Raw genomic sequence first — 20,792 nt, 5'->3', positions numbered from 1 at the left:
TATAATTGTTTGTATTTTTTCATAATGATTTTGGAAAGGAATGTGTTTATTTTTTTGACTTTTCTTCTGTTCCAGATGTGTCTTCTGTTGGCCTGACATTGTGACTGGTCTGGTGGGATTCTTACCTCTGTATTGAGCCTCTTCTGTGATGAATTCTTTGTATGCAGTGTTTAGGAAATACTGTAGGGAACATGGGGAGGAGTTGATATTAGGAGCATTTGATCAATTTGTATTTATTTATTTTATCATTTTGTTAATAAATTGTGAAAAGCAACGTGTCTCATCTGTGTGACTTTGCTTTTTATTCATTTAGAGAAAAGGGGGGAGAAGTCCTGCGCTGTCATGGCTGCTGGAAACTGTTTTATTGGTCTTATTAGAACAAGACCAGGCAGAAATTGGCACAGTAACTTTATTTTTTGTGCAATTGCTTTCTTCCGTTTTCCATGTCATTTCCTGTGATAAAAAATGGTGGTCAAAGCTCGGGGAGGCGACTGACTCGTTGCAAAAATTGACGAAAAACTTTGCATCGGCGGGCAGCCGCGGAGCCAGCCGCCGGGGGTCGGTGCTCGGTGGTCGGGGGGAGACTCGGGAAAGACCCGGGGGAGAGTCGGGGTCCCTGCTGCGTTTTTGCACAAGGTGAGTCTGTCTTAGTAGCCAATGTGGCCACTGAAAATGGCTTCCGAAAACAGTAGGCAGATTGCCAGTTGCCTGCAGACGGAAACCGATCAGAAAGCGTTGCGCAGATCACGACTAGCTGCGGTTTGTCCACAAATCCACACATTGCCGGATTTTCTAATGATATTAATGTGAAAACTTGAAGGCAACTTTTGTTTTCAGTCTTTTCTGGTCCGTCTGCCCTCTGAGCGACAGGATCCACATCCAGCCAACACTTAAGATTCCGGGCGAATGCAGAAATTTGGAGTTTTTCTCTTTGTCTGGGATCTTTTTTACCTTTGCTGCTCATCTCCAGCTGGTTTTAGATGCGGAAATGTTCAAGTCCAGGCGGTAAGGAGCGAGAATGTTCAGATGAGTAGCAAATCTGTCAGCTATAGAAGTATCATCAGTAGTATCATGTACACACAGTGCTGAGTAGCTCTCCAAACAGTTGACATGGTCAGAATCTTGCCAGTTACTGCCTGGGGGTCTGCTGATCTGGAACCAGTAGACCTGCTGGTTTTAGGGTTTCCACCTATTCTGGAACCAGTAGACCTGATGGTTTTACTGTCTCTGCGGATATGGAACCAGTAAACCTGCAGGTTTCAGGGTCTCAGCTGATCTGGAACCAGTAGACCTGCTGTTTTTTTTGTCTCTGCTGATATGGAACTAGTAGACCTGCTGGTTTTGGGGTCTCACTTGATACAGAACCGGTAGACCTGCTGGTTTTGGGGTCACTGCTGTTCTGGAACGAGAAGCTCTGCTGGTTTCAGGGTCTCAGCTGATCTGGAACCAGTGGACCTGCTGGTTTTAGGATCTCTGCTGATCTGCGACCTGCTGGTTTCAGGGTCTCTGCTCATAGTTGACATCCCGGGATACTGGACTAAAAATCTCTCAGCACTCAGAAATACTAGGCAGTTAGAAACAGATGAGGTCAGTAGAATGGTAAAAAGTGACATTTTCTGGTCTGGGCCTCCACAGAGTGTCGTGAAGTGGATTTCCGCCAACATGGTTCCACCATGAGCGAGACGCTGGACCTCTGGTGTAAGTCTCGTCTTCAATTCAACTATTTAACTTTTAGGCTTTTACATTATCCCAGTGTTCCTGTCGTTTCATCACTGTCATTTTTATTGTTTAGCTGATTGGGTTTTATACTGAACAAAAATATAAACGCAACACTTTTGGTTTTGCTCCCATTTTTCATGAGTTGAAATAAAAGATCTAAGACATTTCTATGCACACAAAAGGCTTATTTCTCTCAAATTTTGTTCACAAATTTGTTTAAATCCATGTTAGTGAGCACTTCTCCTTTGCCAAGATAATCCATCCACCTGACAGGTGTGGCATATCAAGATGCTGATTAAACAGCATGATTATTGCACAGGTGTGCCTTGGGCTGGTCACAATAAAAGGCCACTGTAAAATGTGCAGTTTTATCACACAACACAAAGCCACAGATGTCGCAAGTTTTGACTGCAGGAATGTCCACCAGAGCTCATGGTGCAGCATGATAATGCACGGTCCCATGTTGCAAGGATCTGTACACAATTCCTGGAAGCTGAAAACATCCCAGTTCTTGCATGGCCTGCATCACCAGACATGTCACCCACTGAGCATGTTTGGGATGCTCTGGATCGGCGTGTACGACAGCGTGTTCCACTTCCTGCCGATATCCAGCAGCTTCACACAGCCATTGAAGAGGAGTGGACCAACACTCCACAGCCCACAATCAACAACCTGATCAACTCTATGCGAAGGAGATGTGTCGCACTGCATGAGGAAAATGGTGGTCACACCAGATACTGACTGGTTTTCAAAAAATGCGTATCTGTAGCCCTAGTCATGTGAGATCCATAGTTCAGTGCCTAATAAATGTCTTTTTTCAAGATAAAACTGCACATTTTAGAGTGACCTTTTATTGTGACCAGCCCAAGGCACACCTGTGCAATAATCATGCTGTTTAATCAGCATCTTGATATGCCACACCTGTCAGGTGGATGGATTATCTTGGCAAAGGAGAAGTGCTCACTAACATGGATTTAAACAAATTTGAGAACAAAGCCTTTTGTGTGCATAGAAAAAGTCTTAGATTTTTTATTTCAACTCATGAAAAATTGGAGCAAAACCAAAAGTGTTGCATTTATATTTTTGTTCAGTATATATTATATTGTTATTCCTAAAGCACTTAATAAGTATGTAAGTATGGTGCTTAATCTGAAGAAATCCGAAAGTATTGAATTTTAGGTCAATACCAGTGTAAAGTATGAACGAGCAGCTGGTGTGTTTGCCTGCAGTCTGTGAGGACTGCCAGGACTATTTTCAGAAGGAGTGTCCTTCCCACGGACCCCCGCTGTTTGTCCCTGATACTCCTGTGGCCCTGGGGTCGGCCAACAGGGCGGCGCTCACGGTCCCGTCGGGCGTGGAGGTCTTCACCGAGGGAGAGGAGGTCGACGTACGCTGCGTGGATGCAAACATCCCCAGGGGGGTGCTCTTTGGTCCGTACGAGGGGGACCTGGTGTCCAAGGACAAATCCTCTGGCTTTTACTCCTGGATAGTAAGTACAACCACTTCAAGACCAGTTTAGAACCAGTCTAGAACCATTCCAGCCCAGTTTAGAACCAGTCTAGAAACATTCCAGGATCAGTCCAGGACCTATCATGGGACAGTTTGGAGCCAATCTAGAACCAGTTTTGTTTGCCTTGTCTACCTGTCTTTCTGTCTGTTTTGTTAATGTCTTTCTAATGTTACTTCTCCAGATCGTTGATTTTAACAATGCATATCGTTCCATCGATGGCAGCGATGAGACCAAAGCCAACTGGATGAGGTAGCGTTCATTACTTTGAATATTTAATGAGTGAGTCTTAAAGGAAAAATCCACCCTGAAACACTCTCTGTTAAAATACCAGCTGTTGGTGATGTACTTTGCATTCCTGGGTCCATTTAGTTGTTTGGTGTATTTTGATCAACCTTTCAGAAATTGAGAAAAACAATCTGATTTCCCCACTGATGTCAAAGGGTTTTTCTCTACTCTACTATACATTCCAGTGGTTTAGTTTGCTCCTACGACCCTGAAGAGTGTGAAGGACAATATCATCTGTCACAGGTAACAACAGGACTAATGGTGAAATCCACGGTTTGTGGGTGATGTTTCTGACCCGCAGGTTTGTCCGAACCTCGTCGGATGAGAGCGACAGGAACCTGACGGCGTTTCAACACGGTAAAAACATCTATTTCAGAGTCCGCCGGCAGCTGGTGGCGGGAGAGAGGCTGAGGGTGTGGTACAGCGACGAGTACATCCAGCGACTCCACAGCGTCTCTCAGGACAGCATCGACCGCAACCTGGACACAGGTGAGGTGGACAGGTGGTCGCTGCCTTATAAGGCCAATGGCTACAGTTTCACATGTTTCAGTGAAACTTTTGGGATGTTGGCTACAGGTTCAGAAGGCCGTTGCTGTCGGATCTTCCAAACCAATCATGGACGTGGTTAGTCCTGCACTGTGACCAGACTTCATAGGTGGACACTATTGATAGGATGAATAAAGAAATCCAACCACAGTAATAGCATTACAGACATTTGGATGCTCATCGATGTCATAAAGTCAGATCTTTCTGGTGATATCCTTGGTCTTATTAAACTCTCATTTGATGTCCACCAAATATATAATTGTGTTGTATTTCTAGTGTTTTGTCATTACTGTCAGCTGTCAATTATCATCAAACCAATCAGAGGAAATATTTGGTGTGAATTATTTGCCTTACAGTGGTTATTTTCAGTCAAAATGATATTTGATCACCATATAGCTTCACTTGGATAGATGGTGATGTGATAGGACAAATAATTTAAAAAGATAAAACTGAATTATGGATTCTAAAACCGTTATTAAAGACTAAACTGCTCTTTATACTTAAAAATGTAAGCCTTTGCAGTGTGAAGAGAATTCATAATAGTATTCATATGTCATCCAAGTATCCCTGTATCCAGGTATCCCAGTGCATCCCAATATGATGCACTGGGACTCAAACTAAATTCTCCAGTAGATGGTGCTGTTGTTACACTGGTCTGTTGAGCTCCATGATGTCAGATTTGTTCTTTAAAACACAATCAGTTTATTGCCTCTACAGGTTTCAAAGTTTTCATAGTGGTTACCTCTTACTGATATTTTTACTTTGGGATTGTTGGTAGTTGGGGACAGTGTCAGTTCTGTTGTACTGGCGGGTTTAGAGTCAGTTCCTCCCAGAGATAAACCAGAACCACTGAGACTGCCTAGGTTACTGTCAAATAAATTCAGTTTGTTGGAACATTGCCATCTTTAACTCCACTTGAAGAGAATAGAAAAAGCCCCATAACTTTCCTCTGCAGGTAAGCAAAGCAGATTATCTTATGTTTGACAGGTCTCTTGTATTTACTTTGTTGGACATGACCGTCGTTGACTGCTGTCTCTTTGAGACATTTAGTGTTTTGAGAGTGTAATGCTATTTGTCTTCATAGCACTGTAGCTTCATGTAGCTAAGTGAACATGTTGCACTGTTGTGTTCCAGGCTCTGGGAATCCAGCTGTCCTGCCCAGGCTCGATAAGGACATTAAAGCTCACTGTCTGCAGTCAGCTCTGCAGTGCAAGCCCAGCCTCAGTAAGCAACCAGGCGAAGAGGCAGACGGCCAACCTCCTGCCAAGAAGAAGAAGATTGACCTCATCTTCAAAGACGTTCTCGAAGCTTCTCTGGAGGCCTCCGGCAGGTCCAGGGCCAATCCGGCCGGACATTCTTCCTTTCCCAGAGAGTGTAAAGTCACGGTGCTGGGGCTCGGCTTTGACTCCTCTGACGCCGACTTTAACCTTCCTCCTCTGAAGGTGGAGGAGAAAGAGGAGGAGACCCAGAGCAACGAGGAGCCCTCCACCTCCTTCTGCCCCAACTGTGTCAAACTGAAGAGGAGGATCCTGGAGCTGGAGGCGGAGCTGTCGCGTGTCAGAGGAGAGCAGGGGGACACAGGGGCCCCGGCCATCTCCGAACAGGCTGCACCTAAACACGAACAGGCCCCGCCCCACCCTGAGCAGGGTCCCATCGAAGATTTTCAAGGTAGGTTCCAGAACTGTGACAGAGGCGCTGTTCTTCTGCTAGAACCGAGAGAAGACGTCTGTTGAGTTTTCACAGAATAAATGAGAATAGTTTTTCTCTGATTAAATTGCCTGGAATTGAATTTGCCTGGAACTGTTTTATGATGTTGAGTTAATATCCTTTGCTTTGTTGTGATATGAATCATTATCCACAGTGGGTCTATTATGATTTTAAAAGATATGATTATATTTCATCTTGATCATAATATGATACAGTCATATCATTTTTTTTTTCAATTACTCGACCTCTGATAAAGCTGTCAGCAGAATGTGTTGAATGTGTTTATTTGTCCTTGCAGGGATGGAGCCTCTGACCCCCATTCAGGTGGTTCTGGATGAAGATGATCAGGATGTGGACTCGGCTGATGAGTCGATTGTTGCCGACCTTATAATTTCTCCCGATGACTCGTCCAAGCTCTCCTCTGGACCAGGACGACGGATCCGCCGCTTCAAGCAGGAGTGGCTGAAAAAGTTCTGGTTCCTTCGCTACTCACCGACCCTCAATGAGATGTGGTGCCACGTCTGCCGCCAGTACACAGTCCAGTCGTCCCGCACCTCGGCCTTCATCATCGGCTCCAAGCAGTTTAAGATCCACACCATCAAGCTCCACAGCCAGAGCAACCTCCATAAAAAGTGTCTGCAGCTGTACAAGCTGCGCATGCACCCAGAGAAGACGGAGGAGATGTGTAAGAACATGATGCTGCTGTTCAATGCAGCGTACCACCTGGCCCTGGAGGGACGGCCCTTCTCTGACCTCCGTCCGCTGGCAGAGCTGCTGAAGAAGTGTGAGCTCAAAGTGGTGGACCAGTACATGAATGAAGGTGACTGTCAGATCCTCATCCACCACATCTCCCGGGCTTTAAAAGAAGACCTGGCTGAGAAGATGCGTCTGTCTCCTTTCCTAAGCGTCATCATGGATGCCCAGAATGACGACCTTTTCTCAGACACTGTGGCGGTCTATATCCAGTTCACTACCAGTGAGGGCTCCCCCAACACAGAGTTCCTGTCCTTGCAGAGACTGAGCATGGCCAGTGTGGATGGCTATCTCCAGGCCATGGATCGGGCCTTCGGGGTCCTGGGACTCAGGTTCCAGGACATGCTGGTGGTGGGTCTGGGTGTGGATGGCACCAACATCTCTTCAGGAATGAGAGCCAACCTGTACATCGCTGTCCAAAAGACTTTTCCCTGGATCCTCTGCCTTCCCATCATGATCCACCGGCCTCATCTGGAGGTGCTGGATGCCATCAGCGGGAAGGAGCTGTCCTGCCTGGAGGACCTGGAAAACAACCTGAAGCAGCTCCTCAGTTTCTACCGCTACTCCCCTCGCATGATGGCCGAGCTCCGATCCTCAGCTCCGACGCTGTCAGAGGAGACGGAGTTCCTAGGAGACATCAGGGCCGTGCGATGGATCATAGGAGAACCGAATGTCCTTAATGCGCTCATCAAAGATTACCTGGAGGTGGTCGCCCATCTGAAGGAGATCAGCAGCCAGACGCAGAGGGCTGATGCTTCAGCCATCGCTCTCACCCTCCTCCAGTTCCTCCTGGACTACCAATCAGTAAAGCTTATCTATTTCCTCCTGGACATCATAGCTGTTCTCTCACGCTTAGCCTTCATCTTCCAGGGAGACTACCTGCTGGTGTCTCAGGTTGACACTAGAATAGAGGAGGCCATTCAGGAGATCGGCCAGCTGGTGGACTGTCCTGGAGAGTATCTGCAGGAGTTTGAGGAAAATTTCCGTGAAAGTTTCAATGGTGTTGCCTTGAAGAACCTGCGTGTTGCCGAGTCCAAGTTTCAGTCCATCCGAGAAAAGATCTGCCACAGGAGCCAGGGCATCCTGTCTCAGAGGCTGGACCTGCAGAGCCGCTCTGTCACCAAGGCCTGCAAGGTCTTGGACCTGTCCACCTGGCCTCGCAACCGGGAGGACCTGCAGGCCTACGGGGAGGAGGAAATCCTGCTGATATTTGATCATCTGGAGACTATTCCCTCGGCAGCTCAGGAGGGCTTCCAGGCCAGGACGGAGGCTAGGGGCAGCCTGGTGGTGGAGTGGAGGGATCTGAAGGCAGACTACTACAGCATGAACGGCTTCAAAGAGGTCGTCAGTCACATCTGCAGGTACAAGCAGCGCTTTCCTCTGCTAAATCGGATCGTGCAGATTGTCAGGGTCCTGCCCAGTTCCACGGCCTGCTGCGATAAAGGCCGAGGATCTCTGCAGAAGATGTGCAAGAACAATCGTTCCCGGCTGACCCTGGAGCAGATGAACGACCTGCTGACCCTGGCTGTAAACGGGCCGCCCATCGCTAACTTTGAGGCGAAGCGAGCACTGGACAGCTGGTTTGAGGAGAAGTCTGGCAGCAGTTACTCGCTTTCCGCCGAGGTGTTGAACAGGATGTCGGCCACTGATCAGAAATCTGTCTTGCACAGCGTTGACGTCAACACGGAGTTCTACCCCGACATCTAGCAGGAAAACCTCTCTCTAAAAGCCATCCGCAATCAGCTGGACCTCCAAGTAGAAATCTTCCCTGATTGGGAATTCTGGTCTAGAATCAGTTTTTTCCATTCAGGTTACTACGACGACTGACTGACTGACTGACTGACTGACTGACTAACTGACTGACTTTTTCCATTGATCCCAGATAAGCATTCTCAAACTGAGGGCTACCGAATGAATTGCCATAGCAGTCCAGTGGCTCTGCTGGAATAAAGCGCTTGTTGTTGCCAGAATGGCAGCCAATTTTACACCGGGAACAGTCAGTTAGTGTTTTAAAAGTGTTAAAGTCTGTGCTGTTGAGCTGCTCTCTGCTTTAACTGTCTTGCCATTGGGAGAAGTCATTTAGTGCCTGGCAGAAATGACAAAGCTAGACTAAGACATACTGTATATGTCTCTAAGAATGATCCAAGGCTATATATTTCTATTAGAAATGCATAGAAACCTGCTGTATATACTGTATAAACTGTATATATTGTACATGCATTTGAGCCTGTTTTTAAGGGAAGTATTTTTCTCTGAATTTGATGATTGTGCCATAATGATCAAATGCAAGAACTGAAAGAAAAAGGTGCTACCATGCTATGCCACATGTTGCCGTATGGGACATTGTCTAGATGTTTACTGCAGCAACTGATATTTATGTAGTTCCTTTTAAATATCTATGGAATTGGAAATAATGTATGATTTCCCTGCTACTTTTCACTGATGCATTGGCTTCATGTTTGGATGTTTCCAGTGTGGTAGCTGTCATCTAGGCCAAAGCTAAGGCTTCAAAGCATTTTCAAGACTAAAATATGTAAGTTAAAACTGCATGCTGGTATTCAACTGTTTTTGCTTTTAGCATATACTTAAGTAGTATCATAAAATTATTAAGATGTCTATTGATATATTATGCTGACATAAATAAACTTAGTATGGTGGCAATCTAAGAGACAGGCGGAGCTCAGCAGGCATACGCTCACTTCCGCTTTATTTTTATACAAAGTTTTGGTTGAATTTGCTTTATGCCCTTCAGTTAATGATTGTTATATCATTTCTTACAACTTATTGACAATTTTACTTTTCATACCACTGAAAGATGACAATGTTGAGAAAAGAAATTCAACCCTGTATTAATGCCTTTATTCTTATTATTCTTAGCACATTCTGCATGTCTTTATTGTATGCATGTGATGATTATTGTAAGACCAACATGTTTTGAAACCATAATGATGTTATGCAGGATGCTGTCTGAGCTGTTAATGGATTCTGGTTGGATGTAATGAGAGCAAGATGATGACATGAATGTGTTCCTACATGATTCATCTATAAACTCAGTCTGCTGAGCAGCCGTGCGGTGGGGGGCTGGAGGGGGGAGAGACTGTTGGTTCAATCACATTTCAGTTTTACTGCTGCGGTCACAATCCAAAAATATTTGACTTATGAATGCTAATATTTTATGCTATGCCTTATATGTGTTTTTATCGGCTGGTCGTCTTTATACCGATCTTTGGCTGATTGTAATCTGACTTGAGAGCTGAGTGCAGTCGGCTTTATGTTCTTAATGTTTGTGTTGTTTCCTGAACTGTGAGAATTTTCAGTGCTGGAGCTGGTTGTGAATTCTGGTTACAGATGAACCAAAAGCAATTTGTGGCTACATGATTTCTCTGTTCATTTCATATGCTTAAAAAAAATACATTTTAAAGTACATTTCATCTGATGTAGTTTTGTCGGCCATTTCCAGTTCTGGGCAGTTTGTCCTTATGCTGCTGTTTATCGAGTATTGGAGTATTAATATTGTTTCATTGTGTTGGCTGAGTGTGATCTTGACTTCCAAAGAGTGATGCATTATATTTCACCTTTCTATTTTTGTGGAGAGTAAAGTAATATGTAGAGGATGCATCCCTCCTTAAGACTCAAAAGTAATTGGTGTGTTTAAACAGTGACATCACAATATATGTCACGGGTTCAAGTCCGGCCCATGACCTTTGTTGTATGTCATCCCCCTCCATCTCCCACCTTCCCTGCCTCTACTGTGAACTGTCAAATCAAAAAGTGCCAAAAAATAATATTACAAAAATCAACTAAGCTGCTGAAAACAGAAGCACCGATTTTTTTTGAAGAAACGCATTCCTTGGCAAAGTAATCATAGACAATCTAATCATAGAAGGTGTCAAACATAATGGCTTCTAACACTTGGTTCCTCATGGATATCATCAGAGTGAATCATGTCCCAAACAGACACAAGGAGAGTTTTACAGTCTCTCTATAGTGTACATGGGGAATCTTTCAACTCATAGAAATTAAAGGTTAAATAAAAATGTTGTGGTTTTGGTGTAAACCAAGGTTTACACGTGTTTCTTCATATTTGGAATAATTTTGTTTTTTTAAAAATGAGATTCATCAGATGTTTATGCCCTTTTGAGTTGATCTTTACTAATTCAATTGACTTTGAAGTGATAATTGATTCCACGCACCTCTACACTTTGCAGAATGTTTGTTACTTGTGATGGCGGACATTTTTGAAAAGCATAATCTGAATAGCTGTCAGTCAGCCTGCTCTCCTTTGCGGTTGGAGCCGAGCAGCATGAAACCCACTGGAACAGATCAGAGCTTCAGACTGGAAGCCTCTCACATCACCGTGTTACACTCTGAAACATTGTAACTATATATATGGAATATCATTGCTGAATAAAATATTTTCCATGGTATTCCAAGTCGTCATTTGTTTTTGTATGGGTTTTTCTTCATGATTAGCACTTCATTAGGTTTTAGAATACACAGACATTGAAGCACAATACAAGACCAAAAAGGACAAAACACAACGCACAGATGGGGGGGGAAATGAAACTCAAAAATAAGTAAAAGATTAAATTACTGTCTCTGCCACATGCAACTTTATTTTATTTATGTATTTACTTATCCTTTATTTAACCAGGAAGGTCCAATTGAGATACAATATCTCTTCTGTCGGGGAGTCCTGGTCAAGATGGGCAGCAAAATGAGATAAAAAAAAAAGAAAAAAAAAAAGGTTTCATATAAAAATACAAACGGGGACAGGTTACACCACAAAAACATACCAAAACACAACAAACAGGCACAAAACATACAGGGATCAGAGGCTAAAAAGAATCATGGGAAATAATGGCACATGTTAAAAGCAGTGACGTTGTTCTGTAAGGCTGTGATTTTAAAATATTTTTAAACATGTCAAGAGAGGGTAAAGATTCCAAGTTATTCCAAGTATGCCTTGCAGCTCATTCCAAGTTTGCGGTGCATGAAAGGAAAAGGCAGATTTACCCGGCTCTGTTCGGGTGGTTGGGACCATGAGGAGAATTTTTTCTGATGATCTAGTGTTATAGCTACTGTGGCAAAATGTCAGCAAACTAGATGCGGTATGTACTGCGATAATTTACCCAGTAAAGCTTTTGACCCAGTAAAGCTTTTATGAGTATGTTGTCATTGGTTTAAAGAAAAAAGAAAGATGGGAGCTTGAACTGCTGTAGTATCTACTGACTGCTGGCACCATCTGGGTATCTCAGTGTACCGCAGGAGCCCAGTTACAACTTAGTAGATTTAGCAGATGTCTTACAGTTAGTGCAACAGTATAAGAGAAGATTCCTCCAGCATCAACAGGGTGAGCAGCCATAAAATTCAGAGTGCCAAAAAAACATTAAACAAGAAAAACAAAGTAAAAACATAATTCCTGTCAGCAGTGAAGTCAATAAGCAAGTGTAAGTATAATAATTTAATACCATAACGGCTAAGTGCCTAATAGTGCCTAGTAATGTGTGTGTGTGTGTGTGTGTGTGTGCGTGTGTGGAATACAAACCCTGGCTCGGGTAAGGGGAACCAAGCAGGGGGTGAAGGAGGCAGGATGTGAACCCTGGCTGGGGTCAAGGGTCAGGGTTGAGGGGGGAAGCGCGGGGGCGGGGGGGGGGGGGGGGGGGGGTATGGACCCCAGCTCTCATTTAATGAGGAATGTTTCCAATTAACACTTTTTACGCGTTAAAGAAAAACACAGCTTCTCCCATGCCGCAATTTTGCCAAGAAGGATGTGCCGCTGTCCAACAGCCGGAGTGTGAAAAGATTTCCACAGCAGAACGTCTTCCCATGCCAAGCTGAGCAGCCGCTTGGATCCAGGCTGCATGAAAGGAAGGAAGGAATGTTTTCTGCTGCAGCGGAGGGTCACCTAGCAAAAAAATAGGCGAGAGCTGTAAGGGTATGAATGTATTGAGAGCATTATGGGGCTGTGAAATACCCATAATGCTCTCAATACATTGTAACTCCTTTTCAAATTGTTTTTTTTACAGCTATCTTAAGTAATCCACGCCCCACGGCCAATGCACATTAGCCCAAACCATTTTAAAGAGTTGAATTGGCTCCCTGTTGAAGGCAGAATTCAACAGTTAAAACTTATTATGGTCTATAAGATTTTACAAGGTCTATGTCCAAATTATTTTACCGGGTGTTTTCAGTATGTTCGGGACTCTCATGGGCTGAATACGAGGGCTAGTGTATCTAACCTGAAGCAACCCAATCTAAAAAGCAAAGTAGGGAGAAGTACATTTCTCTACACAGGGGGGGAGGAGTGGAATAAAATCCCAAACGAAATTAAATCTGCCTGTTGCCTCTGACTAGTTTTAAAAAAACAACTGAAAAATGGATGCTGAGTAAGTTAGTATAGTGAAACATCTTTTCTAGGACAGTTCTAAGTTTGGACTGGTTTCTGAACTTGTGTGTTTTTTTTATTATTTTCATGATTGTATAATATTGATGTTTTTATTACCTGTTTTAGTGTAAAAATGGGAAATTAGTAGCATATACATGTCACTCCCTTTTCCTGCCTGCCTCCTAGCCTAGACCTCAGGACTGCAATGGAAATAAGTCATGTGACTTTATTGTGATATCCTGATGAATTTTAGTACTGTATGTACATTTGTACATTGTATTTTAATTTATCTAATAGAGTCAATCAATCAATCAATCTTCTCACGACTAGACTACAGTAACTCCCTCCTTTCTGGCATCAATCAAAAGTCACTCTCCCGCCTCCAACTAGTTCAGAACGCAGCAGCTCGGCTTCTTACTGGTTCTAACAGACGACATCACATCAGCCCAATCCTGGCTTCTCTCCACTGGCTCCCTGTTCGGTTTAGAATCGATTTTAAGATTTTACTGATCACTTTTAAAGCACGTTTGGGTCTGGCTCCAAGCTACATCACAGATATGTTGACCCCATATGAGCCAGTGCCTTAGATCCTCAGGCCCTTCTGGCCGTTCCAAAGTCTAGACTTAAAACTAAAGGTGACCGTGTTTTTTCCATCAGGGTTTTCCCCTCGGCTCTGAACCACCTGCCTGAGGAGAGAAGGCTGCAGAATCAGTGACTTCTTTTAAATCACTTCTTAAAACCCATTTTTATAGACTTTCTTTTATGTGATGTCGTCTTTTTTATCTTTTATCAGATTTTTATTGTCTTTTTACGTCTTTTATCTTTTATCTTAACTCTATCTTAATTTTATCTTACTTTTATTCTATTATTTTATTTATCTTGGTTTTCATCCTACGATTATACCACTATTTACTTGAATGTTTGCTCTTTTCCACCTCTTTTCTCCTATGAATTTAATCCCCGTTTATTATTGTTTTATTGCCTTTTAAATTCATAATTTGAGTATTCTGCTTTTATTTTGTCTGTCAAAGCACTTTGTAAACTCTGTTTTTAAAGGTGCTATATAAATAAAGTTATTATTATTATTATGATCTTCTGACCTCATCTTCTTCGACTGCTGTCAGTATCTGTCAGAAAGTGAATGGACCCTGGCTGATGCTGTGACTGTGGCTCTTTGTCAGCCTGCTCACTGTTAACAAGGCAGAATAAAATCATCTTTGTCCGCAGGCGTCTGGTCACTTCTTGTGGAGCAGAGCCTGCAGCTGCCTGCTGGCTGACATCACCTGCTGCAGCAACACTGACACTTAAAGAGAAAATCTAATTCTCCTCTGTTTATACACATATATGATCAAATATGTTTACAGTGGACATTGTTAGAATTTGATTTTGTTTGAGTGGCTACATTTAAAGTTGTTGCATTTTCAGAAACCCATCTGTTTTCCCAGGCCGTTTCAGATTAACTCCAGGAAACGCATCACTACTGGACTCATCCGTAACCCATAATTCACGGCGTCTGGAGGGGGAGCTCGGAGCTTCGTGTCTATTCTGTCTTTGTTCATTAAGATGGTGGAGAGGACAGGAGGAAGGAAGTCTGCAAAGAGCTTGGCACTTTTATTTTATTTATTTATTTAAGCTTGACTCAATCAGACGAGTCAATCAAGGACAAATTCTATTTTACAATGACGGCCTGGTAAGAGGCAAAGGGCCTCTTGATGGACAATTGAGGGAAATGGGAGAAAATCAACTATGGTGTCAATTTCTGTTAATAGTCCTCTGGTCTTTATCTATCAAACTAATTCCCCACTGTTGCTCCAGTGTAAGTGAAGCAGTTTAAATGGAAAACTGTTCCCAGCTGACGTGAGGACAAGCGCTCCATGCAGATGTGGAGCGCAGCTGGAAGCGGAGACAGTCGCTGCTCTGTCTGCCGCCGCTGACTGGCTGTCTGTCACACGCTGGGACTGACACACGACAGACAAGACGCCCAGCTACCGGCCGGACAGAACCTTTGTACAGTCAGGCCTGCAGCACTTGGAGTCGCTGGCTTTCTGCTCTGCTGTGTGACGCTGCTGTCGGCTGAAAACCTCCCATCTCCAAAGTGTCAGGAACTAAGAAGAACAGCCTTGTTTTCAGATTGACCGCCATGCATTTCTGAGTTTCTCCAATCGGTTTTGAAAGGATTTCATATAAGTCCACAAGGGTTGTAGGATTTTCTCAACCCATAGAGGAGCATGAAATCCTTCAGCTGAAGTTAAAACATGAAAATCACAATTAGAACCACAATCAGAATTGAAAAAACGCATTAAGAAACGCACCAACGTTGGTGGGTTTTTCAATTCTTGCCATGCATCAGCCACATTAATAAAGGCAAGGCAAGGGAAGACAGCTTTATTTGTATAGCACATTTTATACACTGAGGCAATTCAAAGTGCTTTACAGAGTAATAAAAATACAGTAAAGGTACAAAATGTACAATTAAAAAGTGCAAACGTACAGACAAGAGATCCACAAGATAAAAGACTTAAAAAGTAAACTAGTGCAGTTCAAATCAAGTGAAATCGAAAAATAAAAGAAAAGACAGTGCAAGAGGATTAGAAAAGTGGAAAGTGCATTAAAATCACATTTAAAAGAAAATAAAAAAGATATAAATAAATAAATGAAACAGTGCAGATGAGTGTTGCCCTAGATTTCTTCCTGATTTAAAAGATTGTAAAGTGGAGGCAGACCTCAGATGTTCTGGAAGTTTGTTCCAGGCATGAGGAGCATAAAGACTAAAAGCTGCTTCTCCATGCTTTGTTCTGACCCTGGAACAGTAAGCAGACCAGCACCTGAAGACCTGAGGGGTCTGAGGCGTTCATAACATTGAAGAAGATCAGAAATGTATTTTGGTCCTAAACCGTTAAGTGCTTTATAAACATGCAACAGAATTTTAAACTCAATAAAGGCTTTTTCATTTTTGTGTGCCATGGAATTTATTGTGTATCCCGTTTTCCAACCAGCACCTCTCTATTGTTACATCCACAAGCCAAAGTCTTTTTGGACTCTATGAAAATCACTATTATTTGGGCATCTTGGTGGCTCAGAGGTCTAAGGTACACACCATGTCACTGCAATGTCCTGGGTTGCAATCCAGGACCAGGTCCAGGTCACATGTCATCCCCCTGTCTCTCCCAATCTTTCCTTTCTCTCTCTACTGTCAAATAAAGTCCAAAAATCACCAGGGTTTACGAGGTTTTCACCCGACAGCAGCTTATGAGGCTCCAGAGTGACCGACCGGCCCTCTTCCAGTCCTGTGGGAGAGACTGGCGTTGGATTGGCATTTGTTGTTGCTGTTGTTGCTGGAGCCGCGTGGCTTCAAAGGCATGTGGCCTACTGACGCATGGGGAAGGTCAGGGGGAAGATGACTGTCACCAAAACCCTCAACTTTCAACTCGGTGACTTGTACTGTACGTCTGCAGTGCCAGCATGTCTACATGTCTGTGTGCTGTGAACTCTTCATGTCTGTTCCTGTTTTCCATTGTTTCCCAGATTCCTGTATGACTGTTCATTAGTGTTTCCATGTGCAGACTTTGAAAGCATTTCATCTCGTAAGACTGTAAAGGTCTAAAACTACAGTTAGAGTTACCCAGGTCAGAGACATGATGAACATGATGGAGTAAAATAACATTTCTGTCACAGGAAAGTCAGTATGCACATCACTATATAGTAGAGATACAATGGGAAACCAATCGAATCACTCTGCTGTGTGAAAGAGCTTTAAATAGCTGAAGAGAACTGTATGAAAACAGAGTACGATGGCCATAGTGAAATCCTTGGTGAGGCTGTGGCCAAGTGATTGTTGGTGGGGGGGGGAGGAGGGGGCGGTGTTTGGCCGGACAGCGAGTCTTTGTGGTTCAGTGGACAAAGAGCGTCTGTCCGCTCCGTCCCTGCCGTCTGCCTGGCTCAGTGTGGGGAAGACGGCCGGTCAGTGTGCTGCTCTGTACCTGCTCCTCCGCCTCACACACACACGCCTAGCTGCTTTCCATTCAGTCTACTTGAGACGAAATGAAGCGCTCCCTCGGATTATGCCTGCTGGTTTGTTTGGGGATGCTTGATTTGGGTGAGTGGACCAGGACAGATGACTGGAGTTCCTCTGCTCCTCCAGAGAGGAAGACAGACAGACTGAAGAGTACAAGACTACTAACTGTTGATGCTGCTCATGAACTTCCATCAGGCCAGTTCAGGTTTAGAGAGCTGAACTACTGGGACAAACACTTTGTTCAGATAGTCCAATGTTGATACACAACTTACTACCAAGTGACTGTAATGTGTCACTAAAACATCTGAAACATCACCTGAGCTTCAGGTGATGTTTTTACTTTACAACAATGTAAAGATACTCCATTACAAGTAAAAGTCCTGCATTCAAAATCTTACTTAGTAAAAGTACATAAGTATTGGCAGCAAAATGTACTTAGAGTATCAAAGTAAACGTACTCATTATGCAAACTGTCCCCATTTAGAGAGTTATATTTTTCATAAATTATTGGAATATTAATACTGATTCATTGACATACATGTACATGTAAGCAGCATTTTAAAGTTGTCAACGTGAAGCTAATCTTAACAATTTAGCTATACTTTTGGATAGTCTAATCTATAACAATGCTATTTTATAGTTATTTTTATAAAGATGATCAAAGTTTTAAATATAAAATATTGATCTGAAAAGTAACTAGTAACTATAGCTGTGAAATAAATGTAATGGAGTAAAAAGTACAATATTTCCCTCTAAAATGTAGTGGAGTATAAGTACAAAGTAGCATAAAATGGAAATACTCAAGTAAAGTACAAGTACTTCAAAATTGTACTTAAGTACAGTACTTGAGTAAATGTACTTAGTTACTTTCCACCACTGTTGTCAGTGTTAATTTAACTCTGAAACTGTTAAAATCAACACTGCCAGTGGTTATATGAGTCCAATTATTAACACTTCAAAATTTGCTGCTTGTCTTTATACTGTATATAGATAAGCAGTGTCTGGGTTAGAGTTTATCCTAGGGTTAGGGTCAGAAATAGGTTTACATCGTCTGTACAGATGCAGTAAATACATTTTGTGACACTGTTGAAAATCTACTTTTTCACATTTCAAGAGTCTAGACCGGGTCTCAGACAGCCAACGCTCCGGCTGAGTATTATGATGAGTATTTACATCAATACTCTTGCATGCAGGTTATGATACTGCATCATAATTTCAGCGTCCGTGGCTGATGTGACAATTTGGCAATGAGCAAACTGTAAGTTATAAAGTGTTCTGCTTAACTCTGTGATTGCCTTCTGTCATGTACTGATCTCTATCACATGTCCAATTGCATTTTACCAAAAAGCCTACGTAATGTTTGTTCTTTGTGTCGAAACGTTAGCAGAGACACTGAGTCCTCACTCTGACCGCAGACAGCTACAGTCACGGTCCTGAACTGGACTCATTGTTCTGGTCTCAGGTTGGGGTTAGCTGACTCGGCCTCGCCCCCCCCTCAAAGTCTCGGTCTTGCCTCGGTCTTGATCGGCTCTGGCCTCTGTCTTGTCTCGACCCAAGAGGATTAGGACCACATGTGAAAAATGTATTTGAGTTCAGAACGTTCTTTATCCGTTCATGAGCCTCCTCTGTGATTCTTTTCTGGGACCAAAGGTTCATTAAACATTGTGTTAAACCTGGATCTGCAGAAACTTCTGTGGTCTGAACTATCTGTTTAAAAAAGCTGTCAAACAGTAATTATTTCACAATCATCATGTTTATTGAGGTGATCATACTGCTGTCTCTTTTTTGGTATAACTAATTACTTCATGTTAACTAATCTTTTCCTTTTTTTTTTGTTGTTTTCTCTCTTTATCCCTTTACTCCGCTTTTCCTTCTCTTTTCTTTTCGGTTTCTTTTAATATTCTTTTACTTATTTTTTTTCTTTTCCCCCTATTTATTTAACAGTATTACTTTACCTATTGATTTGTTCATATTGTTTTGTTCTTTCTAAACTTTTTTGGGGTTTTATTACACTATATTGTAACTATGTAAGCCCCTCTGGGTTTCTTTGGTCTTCCTTGCACATGCTCTTTATGATGTGGGTGTACATTATGGATATTTTGTTTGAATTACTCTTTTGTGCTAAATTAAAAAAAAACTAGTTTATCACCAAATCTCTAGTCAAAAGTGCTGCTACTATACTACACAGCACTGTAAATAGCTATTGGGAAACATTAAATATCACTGTAACTGCTGAGAACTGTGGAGAATAAAAGTAGCTGTACACATAACTGAATCGGCCCCAGCTGGCAGTACATTGGGACTGAGTTGTTATTGGATTAAAAGACTGACTTTCGTAATTAATTAATCTGAATCTTTCCACTGCAGCAGCAACACTGTTTTAACTGATTCTGTGATTACGCCAGAGGTGGAAAGTAACTAAGTACATTTACTCGAATACTGTACTTAAGTACAATTTTGAGGTACTTGTACTTTACTTGAGTATTTCCATTTGATGCTACTTTATACTTCTACTCCACTACATTTCAGAGGGAAATATTGTACTTTTTACTCCACTACCTTTATTTGATAACTTAAGTTACTAGTTACTTTGCAGATTCAGATTATTAATACAAAATATAATCAACTAATAAATTGTGATGTATTATTATAGATTACTGTAAGCTACCCAGCAGTATATAAAGTAGTGGAAATCAGCCCCACCTTTTCCAGCTGCAACATTAAAGTGATGCTTACACATTAATGCATCAATAATTATAATTCAATAATATAATATATACTGTATTATTCTGAAATGGGCCATTCTGCATAATGAGCACTTTTACTTTTGTTGCTTTAAGTACATTTTGATGCTAATACTTTTGTGCTTTTACTTAAGTAACATTTTGAATGCAGTACTTTTACTTGTAACAGAGTATTTTCTATACTGTGGTATTTCTACTTCTACTTAAGTAAAAGATCTGAGTACTTCTTCCACCACTGGATTATGCTAAGAACTCAAATACATTTTTCATGTGGCCTGAATCCTCTTCCATATGACTTGGGCTTGATAAGCTCTCGTCTTGGTTTTGATTCAGACTTGATAAACTCTGGTCTCAGTCTCGACTCGTGACTTGGACTTGACTACAGCTCTGCCTGATGGTTGGATATGAACATTGCACTTGCTGAATAAAGTGTTACCAGCTGCTGCAGGTGATCAGAATCTGCCTCTTGTTGTGCAGGCGCTGGGCTTCGCTGCTACAAGTGCTCAGACTACACCGGGCGCTGCGAGAACGTGCAGGAGTGCACGTACGAAGACTCCTGCATCTCTCTCAGTGAAAGAGGTGCGTTGTTGTTGTTGTTGAGGTGGATTGTGTTGCAGATTTTGCTCTACTCTACTACTACTCTCTAGGATTTCCTCTCTTCTGTGTCAAACCCACCAGTGTGTGTGTGTGTGTGTGTGTGTTTCCTCTGCAGGAGGTAAGACCATCCGTCAGTGCATCAGGTACACAGACTGTGATAACTCCCGGCTCACCCAGATGTTTCCGGCAATCTCCGGCTTCACCTACCGATGCTGCAGCAGCAACATGTGCAACGGCGGCAGCGCTGTTACCACGGCAACACCCGTCCTGTTTCTGGCGGGGTCCCTGCTGAGCGTTTGGTGGTGTTCAGTCTGAATGCTTTGTAGCTAACTAACTTCTAGCTATTTAAGTTTTTTTTTTTTTTAGGATAATTACTGATTTTGTTTTGTAAGATTAACATGAACTAAAAGGCGTGTTGCTGTTTGTGAGTCGCCTGTGAGTCCAGCTTCTCAGGTCGGGTTTTAAAGTCACAATGAAATGAAAAATGACTTTTTCACCTTGTTAGCTAATTTTCCATGTCATAACATA

At 42.6% G+C, this 20,792-nt stretch overlaps 2 protein-coding genes across 3 annotated transcripts; both read left to right on the top strand.

The window, feature by feature from the left end:
- Nucleotides 1–516: 516 nt before the first annotated feature.
- Nucleotides 517–10,936, top strand: prdm11 (PR domain containing 11). Of its 2 annotated transcripts, none has more exons than XM_071538927.1 (7): nucleotides 517–636; nucleotides 1,636–1,698; nucleotides 2,949–3,208; nucleotides 3,411–3,478; nucleotides 3,816–4,003; nucleotides 5,195–5,728; nucleotides 6,066–10,936. In XM_071538927.1, the coding sequence occupies exons 2-7, from the start codon at nucleotides 1,674–1,676 to the stop codon at nucleotides 8,225–8,227; spliced, it is 3,237 nt and encodes a 1,078-aa protein (XP_071395028.1). In that variant the 5' UTR covers nucleotides 517–636; nucleotides 1,636–1,673; the 3' UTR covers nucleotides 8,228–10,936. The 2 variants fall into 2 exon arrangements, with proteins under 2 accessions (XP_071395028.1, XP_071395020.1); XM_071538919.1 differs by having other exon boundaries at nucleotides 583–1,005.
- Nucleotides 10,937–16,904: 5,968 nt separating this feature from the next.
- cd59b (CD59 molecule (CD59 blood group) b) lies at nucleotides 16,905–20,579 on the top strand. The gene is made up of 3 exons (XM_071538996.1): nucleotides 16,905–17,004; nucleotides 20,145–20,246; nucleotides 20,380–20,579. Exons 1-3 carry the CDS (start codon nucleotides 16,950–16,952, stop codon nucleotides 20,577–20,579), a joined length of 357 nt encoding a protein of 118 aa, XP_071395097.1. The 5' UTR covers nucleotides 16,905–16,949.
- Nucleotides 20,580–20,792: the final 213 nt, after the last annotated feature.

Source organism: Centroberyx affinis, unplaced genomic scaffold, assembly GCF_046629955.1.
Source record: "Centroberyx affinis isolate AG114_WGS23_722 - 3 ecotype Tasmania unplaced genomic scaffold, CSIRO-AGI_Caff_v1 ptg000200l_1, whole genome shotgun sequence".
NCBI lineage: Eukaryota > Metazoa > Chordata > Actinopteri > Beryciformes > Berycidae > Centroberyx > Centroberyx affinis.
Note: the sequence above shows the minus strand (reverse complement) of the source record. Positions and strands in the feature narration are given on the sequence as shown.